The 22249-nt window shown below is 47.5% G+C and overlaps 1 protein-coding gene across 5 annotated transcripts in view; it reads left to right on the top strand.

Moving 5' to 3' along the window:
- The window catches only part of TRAPPC9 (trafficking protein particle complex subunit 9), a 725402-nt gene that overhangs the window by 177676 nt on the left and 525477 nt on the right, over positions 1-22249 (top strand). For all 5 annotated transcript variants that reach the window (XM_014346060.6, XM_034966644.3, XM_034966648.3 and 2 more), the window contains one exon: positions 7131-7294. In XM_014346060.6, coding sequence (XP_014201546.4) covers positions 7131-7294 — 164 coding nt within the window. The remainder of the gene's footprint in view (positions 1-7130; positions 7295-22249) is intronic.

Genomic DNA, 22249 nt, shown 5'->3' with positions numbered 1-22249 from the left:
TGATCTTGTTTATTTGTTTTTTAGCATTACAGGAAAACATAAAAAAGAAAGAAAAAGAAATCTCAGGAGTCCCAGAAGCAATTACTATAAATGATTTGTTGTGATATTTCCTTCCAGTGTTTTATCCATCCTATTTAAAAATATGTATTTGAATAGTTGAGATTACACGACATCATATATAGTATTATAGATTACTTTTTGCATAACCACGTAATGTAAGCTTTTCTTCATGCCTTTACAAATTCTTGAGAAAATTCAATTTTAATTGCTTCAACAAAGCGCATCATAAAGATATCTCAAAATTGCATACCCATTAATTTCCTTGCTATTGGAATTTGGGATGGTCTCAATTTTTTTTTTTTTTTTTGACAGAGTCTTGCTCTGTTGCCCAGGCTGGAGTGCCGTGGCACAATCTTTTTTTTTTTTTTTTTTGAGGTGGAGTCTGGCTCTGTCGCCCAGGCTGGAGTGCAGTGGCGCAATCTCGGCTCACTGCAACCTTCACCTCCCGGGTTCAAGCAATTATCCTGCCTCAGCCTCCCGAGTAGCTGGGATTACAGGTACCCGCCACCACGCCCAGCTAATTTTTGTGTTTTTAGTAGAGATGGGGTTTTGCCACATTGGCCAGGCTGGTCTCAAACTCCTGACCTCAAGTGATCTGCCCACCTTGGCCTCCCAAAGTGCTGGGATTACAGGCACAAGCTACCATATCCAGCCTGTTCTTAATTTTTGCACTTACGAATAACACTTAATGGATATCCTTTTGGCCATTTTTATAAAATGGGTCTTGGGATTTTCTGAAATGTTTTTAAAGCCCATTCATGTGTTCAATAGACCCTTTCATTTGCCAGTTGCTGTGCTGGGTGATGGGGCTGTAGCACTGATCATGACCGTCCTGGTCTCTGTCCTCACGGGAAGTTCTGTCAAGTGGAGAAATTGACAAGTTGCCGAATAATCACAGTGCACTGTCGTCAGGACTGCGATGTGGGAGGTCCCACGTGCTGGGGGAGGTCACGGACTCAGGGAAGAGTTCTTCCAGGAGGCGACAACAGGCTTGATGGGGGGGAGGAGGAATTGGCCGGGTGCAAGGGCAGGCAGGGCGGTCTTCGACAGAGGAAGGACAGGTGGAGACACTGACGTATAATCGGGGAATAAAATGAAACACAGACAACATTTACTCAAAAGGGATCATAGACCTGAGTTTAAAAGCTGAAAATATATAACTTTTAGAAGAAAATAAAAGAAAATTATCATGACCTTGAATTGGGCAGAGTTCTTTGATGTGACACCAAAAGCAGGATCCCTGGAATAAAACGTTGACAGATTGGACTTCATCAAAATTAAAAGCTTTTACGCTTCCAAAGACACCATTAAAAGAATGAAAGTTACAGACTGGAAGAAAATATTTGCATATTAAATATCTGATAAAGAGCTTATATTCACATTAAGAACTCTTAAAACTTAATAAAAATAAGGCAAACAACCTAATTTAAAAAATGGACAAGAGATTTGAGTACCTATTTCACCACAAGATATACAAATAGCTCGTAAGCAACCTGGAAGGATGGTTGACATCATTAGTCTCTGAACTGGCACCATGTGAGGCTCCAGTTCACACCCGCTCACAGGGCTCACGATAGCAGGGCTGCAAGGTTTCGGAGAAGCTGGACGCCTCGTGCAAGGCCGATGGGGATGCTGATGGGACATCTCTTTTGAAAACACATTGGCAGTTTCTTCAGAAGTTACACATAAGTTTACCATATGACCCAACAACTCCACTCCTAGGTACCTGCTCAAGACAACGGAACACATATGTTGACACAGAAACCTGTGTGCGAGTGTTCATAGCAGCATCGTTCACAGTCAGAAAACTGGAAAGGGCCCAGATGGCCGTCAGCTGGTGAATGGGTCAGCAGAATGTGGTGTGTCCTGTAGTGGAACACCACTCCGCAATGAAGGGACGAAGGGACACGTGCCCCAGTGCAGACCAGCCTCAGAGGCGAGCTGCTGAGTGCAAGAAGCCAGATGTGAGAGGCGCAGAGCGTGAGTCCTCTGATGTGAAACATCCAGAAAGCAGGTCTCTAGCGGCAGGACATAGCTCAGTGGCTGCCTGAGGCTGCCAGTGGTGTGGGGACTAAATTGATTGGAAGTGCTCCTGCGGCATCTCTTTGGGGTGCTGCAAGTGTTTTAAAACTGGGTATCAGGCTGGACACGGTGGCTCATGCCTGTAAACCTAGCATTTTGGGAGGCAGAGGCGGGCGGATCACCTTAGGTCAGGAGTTGGAGACCAGCCTGACCAACATGGTGAAACCCCGTCTCTACTAAAAAAAAAATACAAAAATTAGCTGGGCATGGTGGCAGGAGCCTGTAATCCCAGCTGCTTGGAAGGCTGAGGCAGGAGAATCGCTTGAACCTGGGAGGTAGAGGTTGCAGTGAGCCGAGATCGCGCCATTACACTCCAGCCTGGGGGACAAAGAGCGAGACTTTGTCTCAAAATAAAAACAAAACAAAACAAAACAAAAAAACGCTGGGTATCAGTGATTTGTAAATTTACCAAAAATGATTGCATTGCATACTTAAGCTAGGTGGATTTTATACCTGCACATGCTATTTAGAAAGATGAATTTTGGCAAGGCTTCAGTGTTGGATGGACACATGATTTCCGCTGAGCCTGCCACCAGGACTTCCCGGGCCTGGACGCTTCCAAGCACATTAGCTTGAACAGCCAGATGCTCAGACTCCCAGCTCTGGCTTTGGCTGCTGAAATTCTGCCACTGCTGTCCGTAGAACGGTGGCACCCAGTGGGCGCTAGGCTAGGAAGGACACTCGCTTCAGCTACAGTTTCACGGCACGCGCTCACAGGCCCGTACAGGGCACCAGCCGCCCAACAAAAGCTGGAGGTGAGCACTGAGAGAGCTCGTAAAGGAGATTGTGGCTCCGTCTCCAGCTTAGCGAGCCCCAGCCGGCGCTCCAGCAAAAGGGCGGGGGGTGGCTTAAGGCGAAGAAACGCTAAGGGCAGATTACCAAAAAGGAAAAATAACTTGAGAAGCGGTACTTTAACTTTGTCATTTGTCCTGCTAATAAGGTGTCCCCGAAGGTCCCTGCCAGCTGTAAAAGGCAGTGAAGAAAGCAGGTCCTCTAGCTGCTTCTCTTTGCCCACCCCACATTTTTCTCCTGTGTTTAGAATCATTTCCAAAGATAATGCCTCTGACCCCCCATTTTTATTGTCCTGCGGATGCACTGTGGCGGGGGTGCATGCATGCTCTGGTACCTGCTACCTCTCAACAAGATGTGCTGCTGTGGGCGGCCACCACGGCACCGAGCCTGGGCCCTGGGGAGGAATGTGGATCCCAGCATGGTCCTGATGAGGACCAGGGGCTGGAGGAGGAGGGTCCAGTGGAACCGATTTGGAGTTAAAATGTTTGCTTTTTATTTCTTATTTTAAAAAATTGTATATAATGTATATATTTTTCTAAGGTGACTTCCTGAAATAAAATGTGACTATTCTTTGAGTTTTGATTGTTATTAGTCTAATATGAACATTCCAGTGACTAATTCATTAAATTTACTCACAAACATTTATCGACACCTACCATGTGCTTTAGGCCCTGTGCTATAGGACTAGCAATTAATAAAAAATGCAATGAATAAAAAATGCCCTCAACCTAGGCCGCTGCCCTTGTATGAGCTCTCAGTCTGGAAGGAGGTACTCAGACTAACTAGAGTCAAATTTGCTAACTGGCCCTGTAATATAAAAACAAAGTAGAGGTTGACCCTGTCTTTGGGGTTCGGGAAGGCTTCCCAGAAGATGTGGTATTCAACTGGGCCTTACAAGATCCACAACAATTGGGCAGATAATCAAGCATGGAAGAAAATGCAAAGAAGAGGGAACAACAAGTCAACCAACCCAATAAATACAGACCATGGCGCAGGAGAATTCAGCGCTGTGATGAAAACACAGTGGGTCAGACGAGATGAGATGAGATGTCCAGAAGAGGCAGGCCTTCAGAGACAGAAGGCAGGTCACTTTGCCAAGCAGCGTCAGATGGCCAGGCCTGCTTTGCAGGGAACTTCTCAGGAAAGGCTCTGCCGAGGAGACGCGCAGAGGAGCAGAGCTGGTAGGCGGCCAGCGGGACGCGGCAGAGAGCATTCCAGGATGGGAGTCGCGGGTGCCCAGATGGAGCCTGGCGGGAGTGGTGCCTTGAGCACTGACAGTCATGAGAGCAGAGGTCAGGAGCAGGTGGCCTGATGGCATCTCCTGTGGAATTGCGTTGTCCTGCCTTCTCCGTGGCCAGGCAGCCATGCAGAGATGCACTGCACAGGGTGAGGCTCAGCAGGAGGCAGCTGTGAAGTGTGCAGCAGGCCACTCTGTCCCAGGCCCATCTTGACTACTGCTAGCGTGCTTTTCTGTGTCGCACAGTGGTTCCAGTTTGAGATGCTTATTAATTTGTTCAATACATACTTAGTGAGTACCTGCTATGTGCCAGTTGCCTGGCTGGGTAGGAGCTGATAATGCAAGATAAAAATATTGTCACGGCCGGGTGCGGTGGCTCACTCCTGTAATCCTAGCACTTTGGGAGGCCAAGGCAGGCGGATCACCTGAGGTCAGGAGTTCGAGACCAGCCTGGCCAACATGGCCAAATCCCATCTCTACTAAAAATACAAAAAAATTAGCTGGGCATGGTGGCATGAGCCTGTAATCCCAGCTACTCGGGAGGCTGAGGCAGGAGAATCGCTTGAACACGGGAGGCGGAGGTTGCAGTGAGTGGAGATTGTGCCACTGCGCTCCAGCCTGAGCGACAGAGCGAGACTATCTCAAAAAAAAAAAAAAAAAAAAAAAATTGTCCCTGTCTTGAAAAAACTTTTGGTCCGGTGCAGGGGTGGGGAGGGCAGAGCTACAGGAAGGGCAGCTGAGCCCACAGAGTGCTCGGGGGACACAGGCGTGCCAAGCTTCAGGCACCAGTGACTCCCCTTGCACTTCCTGTGCTGCTCAGACCCAGGGGCTGCCTCACCCAACACAGACCTCATATGAGGGGCCATCTCCTTAAACAAGAGAGTCTCGTCACCGTAGACCTTACTCCTACCTCCCACAGTTTGCCCATAGTCCCACATTGGAGTTTCTCTCTGCCAAGAAGCTCCCGGTCCCCATCTCCTCCTAGGAGACTGGACCTGACCCTTGCCCAGCCTCTGCAGCCCCTCCCTGGGGGCCTGACCTTGGCTGGAGTGGGGTCCCTGCTGCCATCTCTTTAGTGCCATGGCCTGTTCAGGACTCAGCTCCTTTTCAGTGCCAGCCCGAGTCCCACCCAAACTCCACTGCTCACGACAACTGGGATGCTGCAGCTGGGACCGTCAGGGCCTGTGTTAGGCCCAGGCCCCGTGACTGCCAGGTCAAGCGTTGTTTTGTTTTGTTTCAAAATCCTGTTGTTTGAGACATAAATAGTGAATCTTGGCAATGTTTTATGTTTTTCCGATACCTTCTCTGCAAATCCACATTGACTATAAACTTTTGCTTGAGAAAGGCTGCCTGCTAAAAGATGGGAAAAAGCCCTTTATGGTAAGGACACGAGTCCAATTTTCCTTCCTTGACAGAGGAAGTTTATTTCTTGACTCATGAACGTTAAAGATATTTAAATTCCAAGGAGCTCACCTTGATTTATTATGCAGTTGTTTCACCAAAATTTGGTTTGGATGCAGAAGCTCCTCTATCAGAGTCTGTATCTGGAAGCCCCCAGGAAACACGTGCCCGGCACCATGAGCTTGGCTTGTGTTAAGCAGCATGTCTTCCCTTGGGTGGCAGAGGTCTGAGTCTGGAACATTCTTTTCTGTCCTTTGGACCAATAGTGTGTGACACCAAGTGCTCCCATGGCGTGGGAAGCAGATCCAACTCCGATCCTGTGTGCTGTGACCGGGAGCAGGGCCAGGAGGAGCTGGGCATTGGAAAGACTTCTGGAGAGTGTCTGGAGTGGGGTGATCCACAGTCCGCTTAGTTGACTTCATGAGCCATTTCTGGATGCACTAAGCACACGATGTTGGCTCAAGTATGCTGGACTAATTGTGGCTCTCTGTGGAAATCCTTCAGGGACAGGAAGAAGGTAGTGGGGTACGCAGGAAACCTTCAGGCCCCAGGAGAACATGTTGGCCTCCCCGCTCTGGCCACCTCCTCTGTCTGCTCCTTTGTCCTGTGGCCAAACTTCTCCAGGGAGCCGTGTGTGTTTAACCTCACCTGTCACATGCCTCTATTTGTCATCCGCTGGCATTTGTCCCCATTGTGCTACCAGATATATTTTCTCTGTGATCACCAGTGACCTCCTTCCCAACCCACTGTTTGCAGCCTGTGGATTGGGAAGGATGCAACCAGGACAATTAGTTTTGTGGATTCAGTTAAAGTCAATAGAAGTCAGGTGAGGGCTCACAGGCTGAGAGCTTGAGTGCAGGAGCCTCGGGGACGCCCTGGCTTCTGTGTTGCACGCTCATCTGGCTTGGCTGCCTTGGCCTGTCCCGTAGTCCAGGGCCTCACCTGACTGGTGTGAGGATGGAGCCCCACAGATACTGCCTGACCCCAGGGCCTGGCCCAGCTGCCCTCATGTGACGCCAGGTGTTGGTGGGCATTCCTTACAGTTTGTACCTGTAGGAAGGGGTCTGTGGGACAGCTTCTCTTTCCTCTTTGGCCTCAGCTCTATGTTAGCAGCTGGAATGGTTGGTATACATTTTCCTCTTAAATCTATGGAGTTTCCCAAGGTACTTCTAAGCATGACATTTTTTAGATTTTGAGAGAACAGCGGCCTCATGGTTTATTTGAATGAATTCATCATGTAATTTTTATACCCCATAACTTAGTAATTAAGTATTTTTATGCTTCACATATGCATGAGAAATGAAGGCTGAGTGAGGGTGTTCACGTTTATGACACACGAAGACCTGGACGTGTCTGCATGAGGAAAGCATGAGGCATGTGGCAGCTCACTTTCCATTCCTGATAGCTGGGTACTGAACTCCATGTATGAAGCCAAGATTTCCTAGCCCCTGTTTCTGAAATGCACGAGTATGGTGATTCTTCTTTGGGAAGTGAGTAATTTTCAAATGGCCTTGGCTTCTTCCTTCTTTCTTTTTTAAATTTCTTCTTCTTATTTTAGATCTGCACATTCATTGCAACCTTCTTCTGGTGATGAAATATCTACTAATATATCTGTCCAGCTTTACAATGGAGAAAGTCAGCAACTAATCATTAAATTGGAAAATATTGGAATGGAACCATTGGAGAAACTGGAGGTCACCTCGAAAGTTCTCACCACTAAAGGTAGGTATTGTAAGCAGCTTTGATCCTGGGAATGTTTGTATTGTTTACTTGTAGAAGAGATACTTTAAATACTCAGTTTTCAGAGTATCTAAAAACTTCTTTGTGGATTCAGTTGAAGTCAGTAGAAGTCAGGCGAGAGCTTACAGGCTGAGAGCTTGAGTGCAGGAGCCTTGGGGAGGCTTGGTGCCATCATGACAGTGGGAAACCAGTTCTTCATGAAAGACACACAGCAGAAGACAGTGGGACCGAGCACACACCTCTATATCCCCAGTGCCCTTTCCCAGACCTCAACATCCATCAGCTACTCAGCAGAACTGTTTCTTCAATGAATGGGAGAGAAGCATTAGCAGGCCTGGAAAGAGTCTGTTTGGGATCCAACCCATCATGCATCCAGCTCGCGTAGTACGGGGTCAGGGGACCTGTGTTGAAATTTGGACTTCACCATTTACTAGCTATTTGTCCTTGGGGAACTGTTACTCCTGTGCCTCGATTTCCTCTTGGATAAATGGGGGGGTAGTATTTAGCACATACATTACAAGAGTGAACTAGGGAGGTCGTGTTTGGCAGGACACCTGGTGTGTCAGAGGCTGGTGAGTGCATTGATCAAAGGGGGAATGTATTGTATAGGAGGAGGGAAAAGTATCAAGAGTAATATGTGGAAATAAAACCGGGTAATTTAATACAGTTAGAGAAATTGTAGGCTAGTGAGACCAGACAGAGAATGAAAAAGGGAAAACAAGTTAGCAGGACTTTGGGGTGTTTTATGTGCTTTTGACCTATGGGTGAGATGAACCAGGCATACAAGGGGAGTTTGACTGGTTCTGGTTAAGTTTCCAGTAGATGATGTACTAATCACATGTTACTTCCTGGCAGAGGGCTCCCTCCCCATGCTAATGACATTATAATGCGACCAACCAAGTTTCTTAGAGGTAGAGCCACAGACCCTCTGGTTAGTTCCAGCTTGAGGGAAGGTCCAGGGCTGAGCTTGGGAGAATTTGCAGGCAAAGAATTATGTCATGAGAGAATGAGTTTGGAGTGTGTAAGAAAGGGTTAATTTGGGCTTGTACCGCTCTGGAGAATTTCAGGGTATCTTGTATTCCCGTATTTCTTCCACTGATTTTGATAGAAATCTGTGTCTGTAGGAAGTAAAGCACGAAGCTTTGCGTCCGCATTGCTAACCCCTTCTCCCGGTCCGTGTCTGCCCTGGAAGGAGCCTTGCCCTGGGGAGCAACCCAGGCTTGTCCTCTAGTGATTTGTGTGCATGGTCACGGGGCTGGAGCCGTGGGGCAGCCCACCTTGTGTTCTTGCTCAGGAGGGCCGGGTGTGCCCAGAGCAGGGAGTGGGCATGGAGCAGGAAGTCTCCTGTAGCTTGTCAGTGCACATTCATTTTATATTTTCTTGTCTTAAATCCTTCCCTTTTCTGTGGGTTTTTTTTTTCCTTTTTCCTTTCAGTGCTAGTCACACAACATGGAATAAGAAGTGTATTTTTTATTGAGTGAGGCCGTAAGTGGCAAATTGTTATATGCTAAATAGTTATTAAAAATGCAAGTCTGATGTGTTCGTCTTGCTCCCTTGTCCCTGAGGAGTGGTTCTTGCATTCATCTTAGGCTTCGCTTCAGCCCCAAGGAGATCACAGGGAGGTGTCCCATCCCCTGGGGAGCCGGGGCCCAGTACAGAACCTGCTGGCAGTTGTTAATTTGGCATGGTTTCTGCATAAAGGTGGCAGAAGAGTAGCATTTTTATTCTACTCTTTCTCTTGAAATCTCCCCCGAACAACAAAGTATGAAGAAACAGTGAAAATAAAACCATTCCCTGTGAAACAAGGAAATCATTTCAACCCCCCCGTAACAAAGCATCGGCCACAGGTGTCGTGGAAACTGGGTTAGAGGGAGGGCGAGAGCGGAAGTGGGACCCTGGGAGGACTAAGGAAAAGCTGTTCCCCGAGTAGGCAACACAGCACCCAAAAGTGCCCCAGCAATGAAAGCCAGGCAGAGGGGCCTGGGCAGGTGCCTGGAGCAGCAGGAATGCCGAGGGGTTACCTTTTCTGTGCCAGGCCTTTGGCCAAGAAAGGGGAGGCCTGGGGTGGGAGGGGAAGGAGGCATTGGAGCTCACTGATCACACAACCTGTGTGTGAAAGGCTTCACTGCAAGCCTCACCTGCATTTTCAATAATAAAAACACAGGCGGCCTGTCTCTAGGATAAGGGAACTAGTGGCATAGCAGCCCAAGCCGAGCTGGATCACAGCTGTCGGTGGCCAGGTCCCTCCTTGTGTCACTCCGGGGCCAGGCAGGAGACAGGCCACACCAGAACAGAAAGAATCGCTATGAACAATGGCTGACAGGTGCAGAGTGTTTGAGAGGCAAAGATAATGTAAAGCAACAGGAGGTGCGAGGAGGGAGGCAGCTCCTGCCCTGGGCTGGCACAGCCTGTGAAGAGGTTGGACGAGTGTGGCCCAGAAGTTGAGAGGAAGTACCCAGGAGCGGCAACTGAGACCTCAGAGGAGTGGCCCGGCTCCGGTGCTGGAGTCTCAGCTTGGGGCACCCAGACCTCTGGGGAGGGCACTGTCTGGCCCTACTGTTCTGTAAAATAACACTAAGAATAGTACCTACATCTCATTGATTTAACTGTGAATTAAATGAGATAATATGTGTGAAGCACTTGAGACAGTGCTTGGCATATAAGCACTCAGATTTGTTCTCACACAAGTTACTACTTGCTGTGGTTTAGGTGTGTGTCCTCTCCACCTCTCATGTTGAAATATCATCCCCAGTGTTGGAGGGGGGTCTGGTGGGGGCTTTTGGGTCATGGGGGTGGATCCCTGATGAATGGCTGGGTGCTCGTCTCATGGGAATGAATGAGTTCTCACTCTGTTAGTTCTCATTAGTGCTGGTTGTTCGAAAGAGCCTGGTGCCTCCTCCCCTCTCCCCTCACTGTGTGACTGCCTGCTCCCGCTTTGCCCTCCTCTGCCACGAATGGAAGCTTCCTCAGGCCCTCACCAGAAGCAGAGGCCAGCTCCGTGCTTGTACAGGATGTGGAACTGTGGGCCCAAATAAAACCTCTTCTCCCTGTAAATTAGCCAGCCTCAGGTATTCCTTTATAGCAATGCAAAGTGAATTAATACACTGCTACTCTTGCCACTACTGCCACCACAACCACCAGCATCACCGCTGCCACCACCACCATCACCATCACTACCACTGCCATCACCAGCACCACCATCACTACCATCGCCACCATCACCATCACCATTATCATCATCGCCACCATCACCATCATCACGATCACCATCATCACCACCACCCTCACTACCACTACACCACAACCACCACTCTCTCCACTGTGACCACCAAAACCACCATCACCACTATAACAACCACAACCACCACTGTCACAACTGCCACCACCACTGTCACCACCACAAACACCACCCCAACCCCCACCACCACCACTACCACTATCAACACAACCACCACCCTCACCACTGCCACCATCACCACCATAACCACTACCATCACTGCTACCACCATCACCATCACCATCGCCACCATCACCATCATCATTGCCACCACTGTAATCACTATCACCATTGCCACCACCACAATCACCTCATCATCAACACAACCACCGCCATCATCACCATCACTACCATAACCACCACAACCACCACCATTACCACTGCCACCATCACCCCTGTCACCACCATCACTAACACCACCACCACCACCATTACTGCCATCCTCACAAGCACCATCACCATCACTGCTGCTACCACTACCACCACCACCACTGCCACTATTGCTATTGCCACAGACACCACCATTTTGTAGAGTTGTCATGAGGATTGAAGTTTTGTGCATCAGATGTCTAGCCACTTCTCTGCCTAAGGCTACCACTGTTTGACTTCTGATGGCATAGATTCATTTCACCTGCCTTTACTTGGTGTTTGCAGTCATGTTATTCATTCTTGAGAGTGGTAAGAGTGAGGTATATACTGGTGTAGCATTCGGGTTTCAATTTGCTTTTCCCCAATGATTGGTGAAGTTGAGCACTTTTCCAATGTTCTGGCCACTCGTATATCCTCTTTTGTATGAGGACTTTGCCCTTTTTTCCCCCATTGGTTGTCTTCTCTGTCTCGATCTCTGTTTCTCCCTCCCCTTCCCCATCTCTCCTGACTTGGAGGACTTCTTTATGTATACCCTTGGTGTGAGCTCTTTCTTGGACGCGTGGCGTGACCATCCTCTCCCATACTAATGATTTGTTTGCCTTTACCTCTTAGTGGTGGCTTTGGATGAACAGAAGTTCTTAACTTTAATGTGGTTCATTTAATCATTTTTTCTTTTAAAAATGTTGTTCATTTGTGTCTTATTTTAAAAACTTTGTGTACTCTTAGTCTTTGAGAAATTTAATGATACTACCTTAATTTCATGCTTTCCTACCCACCCTCCTTTTGGGACCAATTTGGGTGAGGTAGAAGGTGCTTCTCTGGCATAAAAGCCTTCATCTGGTACTCTGAACTTAATTAATTGGTTATAGAGTTTGGTTGATACTTGAACAAGCAAGCTAATATTGAATAACAGAAAATTACAGTCTATGTGGCAAACTTTTCTCACATCTCCTGTAATTTAACTTGCCCTCCCAGCTTAGCAACTGGAAAACATTTTTTCCTTACCTCAAATAAACTCAGTGGTAATCGTGTGCCCATTATTCATTACAAAATCCCCCTTTCTTTCTGAAGCAAAAGTCTTCACCTGCTTCTGTCTTCAGAAATCCATGAGTGGCTGCTGTCGCCCTGGCCCCCGCGGCCCTGTGTGGCCCCTGTGGCCCCCGTGGCCCTGTGTGGCCGAGCCTCTGCCCCATGCTTGGCTTCATCTGTGGCCACCTCTCCTCCTCAGCTGGAGTCGCATTGCTGTCAGGAGCTAATTTTGGCTTCCTGGATGCTCCTGCCATCTGCCATAGACACACCCTTTCCTCCCCGGGCACGCCATGCTGACTTCTCCCACCCCTCCTGCCTCCTCAGCTCCGGAGCATTTATCCTCTGGGCTCTGGCTTGGCTGCCCTTTCTGGAAAGCCTGCCTAAGCCTGGGCTCCTGGGTCTCCTTTGCTGCCTCGGGCTGCTCTGACTTAGTGCCACAGGAGGTCTTGCCACTGTGTATAGTGATGGCTTCTTTATTGGTCTCTTTCTCTAATCGGGGTATGGTCTCTCCAAGGCAGTGACTGGGTTTTCTCTTCTATTTCCAGGGCCTGGCACATAGCAGGTGCTCAGTACCGAGTAACTGGTGATGGAAAGACATTTGGTGGCATGGCCCTATCAGCCTCATTTCGAGAATGAGGCTGATGAGAGCATGCCTGTCCCTCCTGTTGTCTGAGTGGAGGACGTAGACAAGCGTGTGGGAACCACTGTGCGACTCTGAATGTGTGGCATGGCTCTGCCTTAGATGCTCCCCTCTCCACGCCTGCTCTGTGCAGGTCACTGCCTCTGCTGCTCTGCCTTAGACACTGCCCCCTTCCCAGAGAGGCCTTCCTCTGCTTCTTGGTCATCTGAGGTCTCATCTCAAGGTCCAGCTTCTGTCCCACCTTTCTAGGCTACCTTAGCCTTTGGTGTTTCTCTTTTTTTTTTTGAGATGGAGTCTCGCTCTGTTGCCCAGGCTGGAGTGCAGTGGCACGGTCTTGGCTTGCTGCAACCTCCGCCTCCCAGGTTCAAGAGATTCTCCTGCCTCAGCCTCCTGAGTAACTGGGATTACAGGTGCTTGCCACCATGTCTGGCCAATTTTTTGTATTTTTAGTAGAGATGTACTTTCACCAAGTTGGCCAGGCTGGTCTTGAACTCCTGACCTCAAGTGATCCATCCACCTTGGCCTTCCAAAGTGCTGGGATTACAGGCATGAGCGACCGTCCCCGACCATCCTTGGTGTTCCTTATGCCTCTGACTTCATCTGGAACTTATTCTGTATCAACCATCATTTCCATCCTCAAACTTTTATTATAAGAATACTGAACCATGCAGAAGAGTTGAAAGAATTTTATAGCAAACACTTACATACAAACCATCTAGGTTCTGTAATGAACATTTTGTTATATTTGTTTTATTACATATCTATCCAGCCTCCTATCCATCCTTTAATCCATCTTATTTATTTATTTATTTATTTATTTATTTTATTTTATTTTTTGAGACAGAGTCTTGCTCTGTCGCCCAGGCTGGAGTGCAGTGGTGCGATCTTGGCTCACTGCAAGCTCCGCCTCCCGGGTTGACGCCATTCTCCTGCCTCAGCCTCCCGAGTAGCTGGGACTCCAGGCACCCGCCACCACGCCCAGCTAATTTTTTGTATTTTTAGTAGAGACAGGGTTTCACCGTGTTAGCCAGGATGGTCTTGATCTCCTGACCTCGTGATCTGCCCGCCTTGGCCTCCCAAAGTGCTGGGATTACAGGCATGAGCCGCTGCACCTGGCCAAATCCATCTTACTTTTTTTTAATGCAGTTTAAAGTAAGTTGCAGTTTTCAGTATATTTTACCCCTAAATGCTGTAGCACATGTACCATTAACTAGAGTTCACTTTTTTTTGGTAAAATACATGTACAGTGACGTGTGCAAATCTCGTGTACCATTTAGTGAGGTTTAGAAATACATGGATCTGTCTAACGCAAACTCTTATCAGGATATAGAACATTTCCGCCACCCCAGAAAATTCCCACATGTTTCTTCCCAGCCAATCCCTGCCCCAGCCCCGGGGCAAGCCACTCTTTCCATTTACCTGGTCGGCCTAGTGAGCACTTCCTAGTGATGATGTAGAAGGTGGTGAGCACTGTGGCAGCGGGACAGAATTCCAAGGGAGATGCTTTTGGCGGTGGTTCATGCCGAGACCATCAACATGGTCGTCTTCTCTCCCCAGCCCTCAAGCGTAGTCGCCCGTCATGCCTTGCCTACGCCTCGTCTGTCTTTGTTATTGTGTGGTTTTCTGTGGTTCTCTCCAGTCGGGTCCCCAGTCAGTCTGAGGATGCGCAGGGCACATAGGGCCACCCTGGCTTTATGCACAGGGAAAGTGAAAGCAGAAGAGGTGGGTGGCCAGCCTCAGGTCACAGGTCAGCTGCACGAGGAGCTGGCACAAAAACAAAGGCCTCCTCCTTCCCAGCTCTTGTGACTTTACCTGTAATCATGATAAATGTAAATAGACAGCATGGCAGAGCCATTTTCAAAACAACAGGGTTACACGTGAAAAATGAAAGCTATCATTCTTTTTTAATTCTTGTTCCAAGCTGCGGTACATTTACATGTGGAATTACATTAATGAAAACAAACCATCTGTTTCCAAAATACACAAAGGCAGTAATTCCTGTCACTTTAGTCCTACAGCACCAAAAGCTGCCAGCATGAATGAACAGAGGGCCTGCTCAGAGGACATGGGAGTATGAGCAGAAGCCTCTGGTCGTGGGGAGGGTGAGGGAGGCGGAGCAGAGATAGTATAGGACTCGGTTATGGATGTTAACTATAGGAGACAGCATAGGACTTGGTTGTGGATGTTAACTATAGGAGACAGCATAGGACTCGGTTATGGATGTTAACTATAGGAGACAGCATAGGACTTGGTTGTGGATGTTAACTATAGGAGACAGCATAGGACTCGGTTATGGATGTTAACTATAGGAGACAGCATAGGACTTGGTTGTGGATGTTAACTATAGGAGACAGCATAGGACTCGGTTATGGATGTTAACTATAGGAGACAGCATAGGACTTGGTTGTGGATGTTAACTATAGGAGACAGCATAGGACTCGGTTGTGGATGTTAACTATAGGAGACAGCATAGGACTCGGTTGTGGATGTTAACTATAGGAGACAGTATAGGACTCGGTTGTGGATGTTAACTATAGGAGACAGTATAGGACTTGGTTGTGGATGTTAACTATAGGAGACAGCATAGGACTCGGTTGTGGATGTTAACTATAGGAGACAGCATAGGACTCGGTTATGGATGTTAACTATAGGAGACAGCATAGGACTCGGTTATGGATGTTAACTATAGGAGACAGTATAGGACTCGGTTGTGGATGTTAACTATAGGAGACAGTATAGGACTTGGTTGTGGATGTTAACTATAGGAGACAGCATAGGACTCGGTTGTGGATGTTAACTATAGGAGACAGCATAGGACTCGGTTATGGATGTTAACTATAGGAGACAGCATAGGACTCGGTTATGGATGTTAACTATAGGAGACAGTATAGGACTCGGTTGTGGATGTTAACTATAGGAGACAGCATAGGACTCGGTTATGGATGTTAACTATAGGAGACAGCATAGGACTCGGTTATGGATGTTAACTATAGGAGACAGTATAGGACTTGGTTGTGGATGTTAACTATAGGAGACAGCATAGGACTCGGTTATGGATGTTAACTATAGGAGACAGTATAGGACTCGGTTATGGATGTTAACTATAGGAGACAGTATAGGACTCGGTTGTGGATGTTAACTATAGGAGACAGCATAGGACTCGGTTATGGATGTTAACTATAGGAGACAGCATAGGACTTGGTTGTGGATGTTAACTATAGGAGACAGCATAGGACTCGGTTATGGATGTTAACTATAGGAGACAGTATAGGACTCGGTTGTGGATGTTAACTATAGGAGACAGCATAGGACTTGGTTATGGATGTTAACTATAGGAGACAGCATAGGACTTGGTTGTGGATTGATTTTTATTTTTGAGTTATCTTTATTCTGAGCCCATTGAGCTTAGCTTCTTTAACTGTCTCTAAAATGTCTGCTGTATAAAATTTTGCCACACGAGATGAAAAACCCCCTTCTTTGGGTTCCCATAACTCTATTTGTACTTCAATAGAGTTATTTTATATCTCAGTACTACGAATAGCTTTTACTCAGCTGGGTGTGGTGGCTCACGCCTGTAATTCCAGCACTTTGGGAGGCCGAGGCAGGTGGATCACAAGGCCAGGAGTTCAAGACCAGCCTGGCCAATATGGTGAAACCCCATCTCTACTAAAAAATACAAAAATTGGCTGTGCTTGGTGGTGGGCACCTGTAATCCCAGCTACTTGAGAGGCTGAGGCAGGAGAATCGCTTGAACCCAGGAGGCAGAGGTTGCTGTGAGCCGAGATCGTGCCATTGCACTGCAGCCTGGGTGACAGAGTGAGACTCCATCTCAAACAACAACAACAACAACAACAACGAAAAACCCCAAAAGAATAGCTTTTACTCTTAGCGCTCTCCACATACCAGGTGAGTGGTACTTCATGGAGTTTTTTCTGATGAAATAATCACACCAAGTGTAAGAGGTCTTTTTGGGTGGGCGGTGGTGGTCGTCTGTTTATTTCACTGCTGCATCCTTAGCAGCTAAGAACTAAGAGCAATGCTTGCCGCATAGTAAGTGCTTACGTAGTATTGACACTCTTACCCGCTGCATAGGGTTGTGGTGAGCGTGAAATGTTAACGCAGGATGGGGAAAGCTCTTGGGACAACGTCGAGCTTGTTTGCTTTACAGATAGCATGGTGTGTGCATCATTTCTGCAGACCACGTTTGTATGCCGGTGCCTGGTGCCTGCAGGAGCCTGCCTGTGGACCCTACAAATTGTCCTTCCCCTTTTCCTTTTCCTTCCATCCCTGACACCTGGGAGGCACCAAGAGTCCCATGAGGGGTCCCCTCTAGTCTCTGCACACATCTTCACTCCCTCAGAATAAACCGCTTTTTCTGCAGACATCAATCTTCAGATAAAGAAGTTTCTTGCTTTGTTTTCTCCTCTCATCTTCTTTGCTTTCCTGACTTATTTTAATTCTTACTATTACAGACTCCCTTTAAAATCCCCTGCATTTTAAGTTTATGGTAAGGATCCATGATATTAAGGGTCAGACAGATCTTTGTGGGCCTCTCAGGGGTCTAGACTGTCGTTGGGGCTTTTATGGGGTGAGTGTGTCCCTGTGTTCACAAATTCCTAACACAGAGATGAGTGGGTTTTTTTTTGTTGTTGTTGAGACGGAGTCTTGCTCTGTTGCCCAGGCTGGAGTGCAGTGGCGCGATCTCGGCTCACTGCAAGCTCCGCCTCCCGGGTTCACGCTATTCTCCTGCCTCAGCCTCCCGAGTAGCTGGGACTACAGGCACCCACCACCATGCCCGGCTAATTTTTTTGTATTTTTTAGTAGAGATGGGTTTTCACCATGTTAGCCAGGATGGTCTCTGTCTCCTGACCTCGTAATCCACCCACCTCGGCCTCCCAAAGTGCTGGGATTACAGGCATGAGCCACTGCACCCAGCCACAGAGATGAGTGTTTATAACCCACCCCATTTATGGACAAGGAGGGTCTAGCGATGTCATGTAATTCTTCTAATTTGAATTCACGTGTAAGCAAGTTTTTTTTTTTTTTTTTTTGTTAGACAGAGTCTCACTCTGTCGCCCAGGCTGGAGTGCAGTGGTACAACCTCGGCTCACTCCAACCTCCACCTCCCAGGTTTAAGCGATTCTCCTGCCTTAGCGTTCCGAGTAGCTGGGACTCCAGGTATGAGCCACCACACCCGGCTAATTTTTTTCTTTTGTATTTTTAGTAGAGGCAGAGTTTCACCATGTTGGCCAGGCTGGTCTTGAACTCCTAAGCCCAAGTACTCTGTCCGCCTCAGCCTCCCAAAGTCCTGTATTACAGGCGTGACCCACCATGCCTGGCCACTTGTAAGCAAGTTTTTATGTGTAGATTGTGAAAGAGGTGAACTCTTGCTTTTGCTTAGTCATAGATTTCATTGTAATAAAGCTCAAATTAAGAAACATTGACTATATTAGCTTTTCCAGAAATGTTCAAAGATATGTGTATGTGAGTGTGATACAAATAGAAACATATACATACCTGTATACATAAATGCACATACACACCGCTTAATTTCTTCATTCTTCTGTTTAATATTTTAACAAAAAATGATGGCTCCGTATTGTTATAATTAAAAATTCATAAATGTTTTGAGGCGAGATTCTCTTTATTGCTTTTCTCATGAATGTTGTACCACAGCATCCCTGGAGTTAGGAGGTAATATTAATGGCTTCTTACATGTCTCAAGTTCACAGCGGCAGTAATTCCTCTGTTATTATCGACATAAAGTAACCAATTTCACCTGATAGCCCTTACCTAAATGCTAGCATTTAAGTAATGACTATTATTTCTGAAATGAAATTTCACAGGGGAAAGAAATTGGTGACAGATGTTCCACTGTTAATCGATGGCTCTCTTGTTATTCCTGCAGCATATTACTGTGTAGGATTCTGCAGAGCCCCTTCAGACACCCAGTTCTGTGCCACAGGAAGGATGGGGAAAACAGGCCCACTTTTGAGGTGCAAACACATATTAAATCCGACGACCAAGCTATTCAGCTTTCCATAGTGCTGTGGCTATAGAAAAATCATCTCTGCACTGTGAATTTCCTCTCTTATTTCTTAGCTATAAATACCTTGGTTGTTTGGCATCAGAGGGGAATAAGCTGTTCCCATGTGTGTGGATTTGCTTGTTATTTGAATACGTCACTCTTAAGCTACAGAACTTAATACACAAATAAGCAGTGTGGTTAGACATCTTCTGAGCATACCTTATGCTTGGAAATAGTAGCATTCTGAAGGTGGGACTTTGAACATTCTTCAGTTACTGGCCTGGGCATGGCCTGGGGTGGCAGCGTCGAATCTCTTCTTGCACTCTGCTGCTTCTGCGTATGTGGAATAGGCCTGCCTGTTGCCCTCCTGGTTTCTGTGTGGTTTTCCTCTCCCTTTCGTGGGTGTTGCTGTTGCTCGTTGCCTCTGTCGCTGCGGGTTGTCCAGCACAGTCTCTGTTCAGCTGGCGTGACGACAAGAACACGGGTTTTGGCGTCTCGTATTATTTAGCTTTGCGACTTGTCTTGAGCAAGTTGACTGAGTGCTGGAGGCTTGGTGTTCTCGTCTGGATACTTACCAGGATCCAGTCCCTCTCTCACGTGGTCATCCCAGAACACACGTTCCTGTCTCTGGAGGACCTAACACAGTGCTTAGCACAGGGTGGGTGGGGTAGGAGTAGCTGTTTAGTTGCAGTCCCAAGACTGATGGTTTGGCTTCCTTGGTCTGCCAGGGCCTGGAAAACGAGAACATCCAAATTGTTAAGGCTGACTTGAAATAAGCAAATGCATGCCCCGCTTGAGGAAGTCAGGTGCCTTTGTCTACATTTCCTGGCTTCATCTCTCTCTCTCCCCTGCCCTCCCCCTCCGCTCTCTGTCTCTCTCCCTCCCCCCTCCCCCTCCTCTCTCTCTCTTTCTCTCTCTCTCTTCTTTCCCCCGCCCCCCTTTTTTTCTAGGATGATTCAGAAACTGTCTTAGCTTTCCCCTTGTTCTCAGACTTTCTGGGATGGTGAAATGTAACAATTCCCCAGGTGAATAAAGGTATACTTTCATTAAAACCATAGCAAATCCAAACCAGAAGCCATTTAGTAGAGTCAGCATAAGGCCTGCTCATAACACATGGAAGGAAGCCGGGAAAGCAAGAGTGTGAGAAGCACCTTGGGAGGCCATGGGGAGCACCCGGGAAAGGCAAGAGTGCGAGAAGCACCTTGGGAGGCCACAGGCGGTGCTGACGGGGAGGAGACGATTGGCTCCTGCTGACAAAGGGAAACCTGTTACTCGTGCAATTCTCAGGACCCGAGGGGTTCGGTAATGAGCTGGCTGAAGTGCCATATGAGAGCTACCCACCCTGCTGGGCTTTCTAACTTTCTGGTCTGGTCTGTTTCCGAGGTGCTTTTATTAGGCTATTTTTACATAATTCTTTTCTTAAAAATAATCACGGCAAGGCAGGGCAAAATTTTAGAAATCAGTCTCGGAGAAAAGTGGCTTCTACTTCTTGGTATTGTCATAGAGTGGAGTGTCTTGGGGAGCGGGGGAAAGGATTCAGTTCCTCCGATCTCTGCTTCAGTTTTCACACCAAGTCCCACTTGCATATCTGGGCGTGGACAGAGGTAGAGATGGAGCTGAGGAAAGCTGCGGCAGCCGGCTCCGGGTAGCCAGGCCAGCAGACTAGTCGGAAGCCCCTAGGTCAGGCCTCCCTCAATTTTCAAGTTACTTATGATGGTCAACGTTATAATATTTAGGATCAGATGGACTTTTGTTAGAGTCCTGGCTTTGCCACCTACTGACTGGGTGACCTGGACCAAGTTACTTGTGTCTGTGACCATTGTCCCCTCGTAGTGGAGCTGGCACTCCATAGCTCTTCTGGTTGTTATACTACATGCAAGGCACTTAATACAGTACCTGGCATTAGTTAGGGCTTGGTAAATCCTAGTTCCTCCTGTAAGGTACTGTTATCTTTGATGCTGCTGCCATTGTCATCTTATAAAAATGTCAACTCATTTGTCACCTTTCTAAAACATGTTGAAATTATTTTCCTATCCCTAGTTTCTTAGCCCAGCATTCAGGGAAATCCATCCCATGGCTGGCTGCCCACCTTTTTCCTTCCCTTTCTTTCTTGCACATTTCCCCAGTACCCACTGTGCTTCAGGTATTGTGCCTTGGGGAGCAGGACCACAGTCATCCCTGTCCTCCTGGAGCTCTGAGAGTAATGGGAGGCTCAATGGTAAACAGGTGCAAGGTGTCCCGTGAAAGCAGTGGGCAGGGCGGGGGCAGCAGAGGGATGGTCCTCTCTGCTCTTTTTTGGAGTGGTTGCTCCCTCTGGTGCTCACCTGTCTGTCTTCATGGCTGCCAGCTGCTCTTGCCTTTGCTGGACTCCTCAGCAGCCCATACTGAGCACTTCCTACATGGTGGCCATCGTATCGGGCACTGGGGACACCGGGGTGAGTGCTACCGAGGGCTCTGCCCTGGGGAGTGCAGAATGTTCTGCCACAGCCCTTGTGCTGCAGCTGTCTTTGAACACACTTTTATGTGTTTGGAACTTTGCTCACTCCCAGATGTCCTCTGTGCATCCCCAAGTCTGTCCCTCATTCGCAGTTCCGTCCACTGCCACCTCCTGAAAGCTTTCCCGAGCCCTTCAAGTAGAATTAATTATGCCACTTCTACCGTCCATTGCCTTGCTTATATTCTGTTACAATAACACTTACCTCACTTGGCTTTGTATTATTCAACAATCAAACATTTACATCACATTGACATGCCAGTCACCATGCAGGCACATGAATAATGCACGAACCCTGTCCTGAGGAGCTCACGGCTCAGTGTAGGAGGCAGACATGTGCACTGAATTGAACTGAATTCCAACTGCACATCCTGTATTATTTCTACTGCATGTTGACTAACCACAGTGAATGGATTTACTGGTGTGTCTCCTAGAAAGACATTGAAATTCCTGAATGACTAAAAGTCATTCAACTTGCTGCCCCCCCCCCCCGGATACACGATTGCAGCGGCTTTCTGGTACGGTTCAGCGTTGTACACATTTCTAGGGTCACGCTGGAGAAGTTTACAAAATAAGCTGATCTTAAGACAAAGTGAAATGCCTTTTAATCAGTTCTGTGAGACCTGTCATGTTCAACGCCTCGGGAGCACGGATGGGAAATAAAGAACTCAGGGAGGGCTGAGGGGATGAAGTTGTCTGGCCTGCCACTTGGGAGCTCCTGAAAATCAAACTCCCAGTTAGTTGTTTGGGGTCTTTGGTATGTCAGGTCTCTGTAAAAAAAATGAGGAGAAAAGCGCACTTCTTAAAATAGAACTACAGCATGATTTCACAGGCTTTCAGGTTTAAGCCAGTGAACTTATTAAGGGGTGGGTTGTAGAGCAGAGTGTTGAATCCTGGCGATACCCACTTCTGCATGGCCTGAGTAGCTTCCCTAAAATGGGTGTGATAGCAGGACCTATTCAGAGAATCAGTGTGTGGATTTAATGAGACAATAGACGTACAGGTCTTAGTACCTGTTTTACGGGAGTACTCCATAGAGCTTAGATGGCTGGTGATGGTGATTTAAGTAACAGTAACTAGCATGGTAAATGTTTGTCTCC

This window comes from Pan paniscus, chromosome 7 (assembly GCF_029289425.2).
Source record: "Pan paniscus chromosome 7, NHGRI_mPanPan1-v2.0_pri, whole genome shotgun sequence".
Classification (NCBI taxonomy): Eukaryota; Metazoa; Chordata; class Mammalia; order Primates; family Hominidae; genus Pan; species Pan paniscus.
Note: the sequence above shows the minus strand (reverse complement) of the source record. Positions and strands in the feature narration are given on the sequence as shown.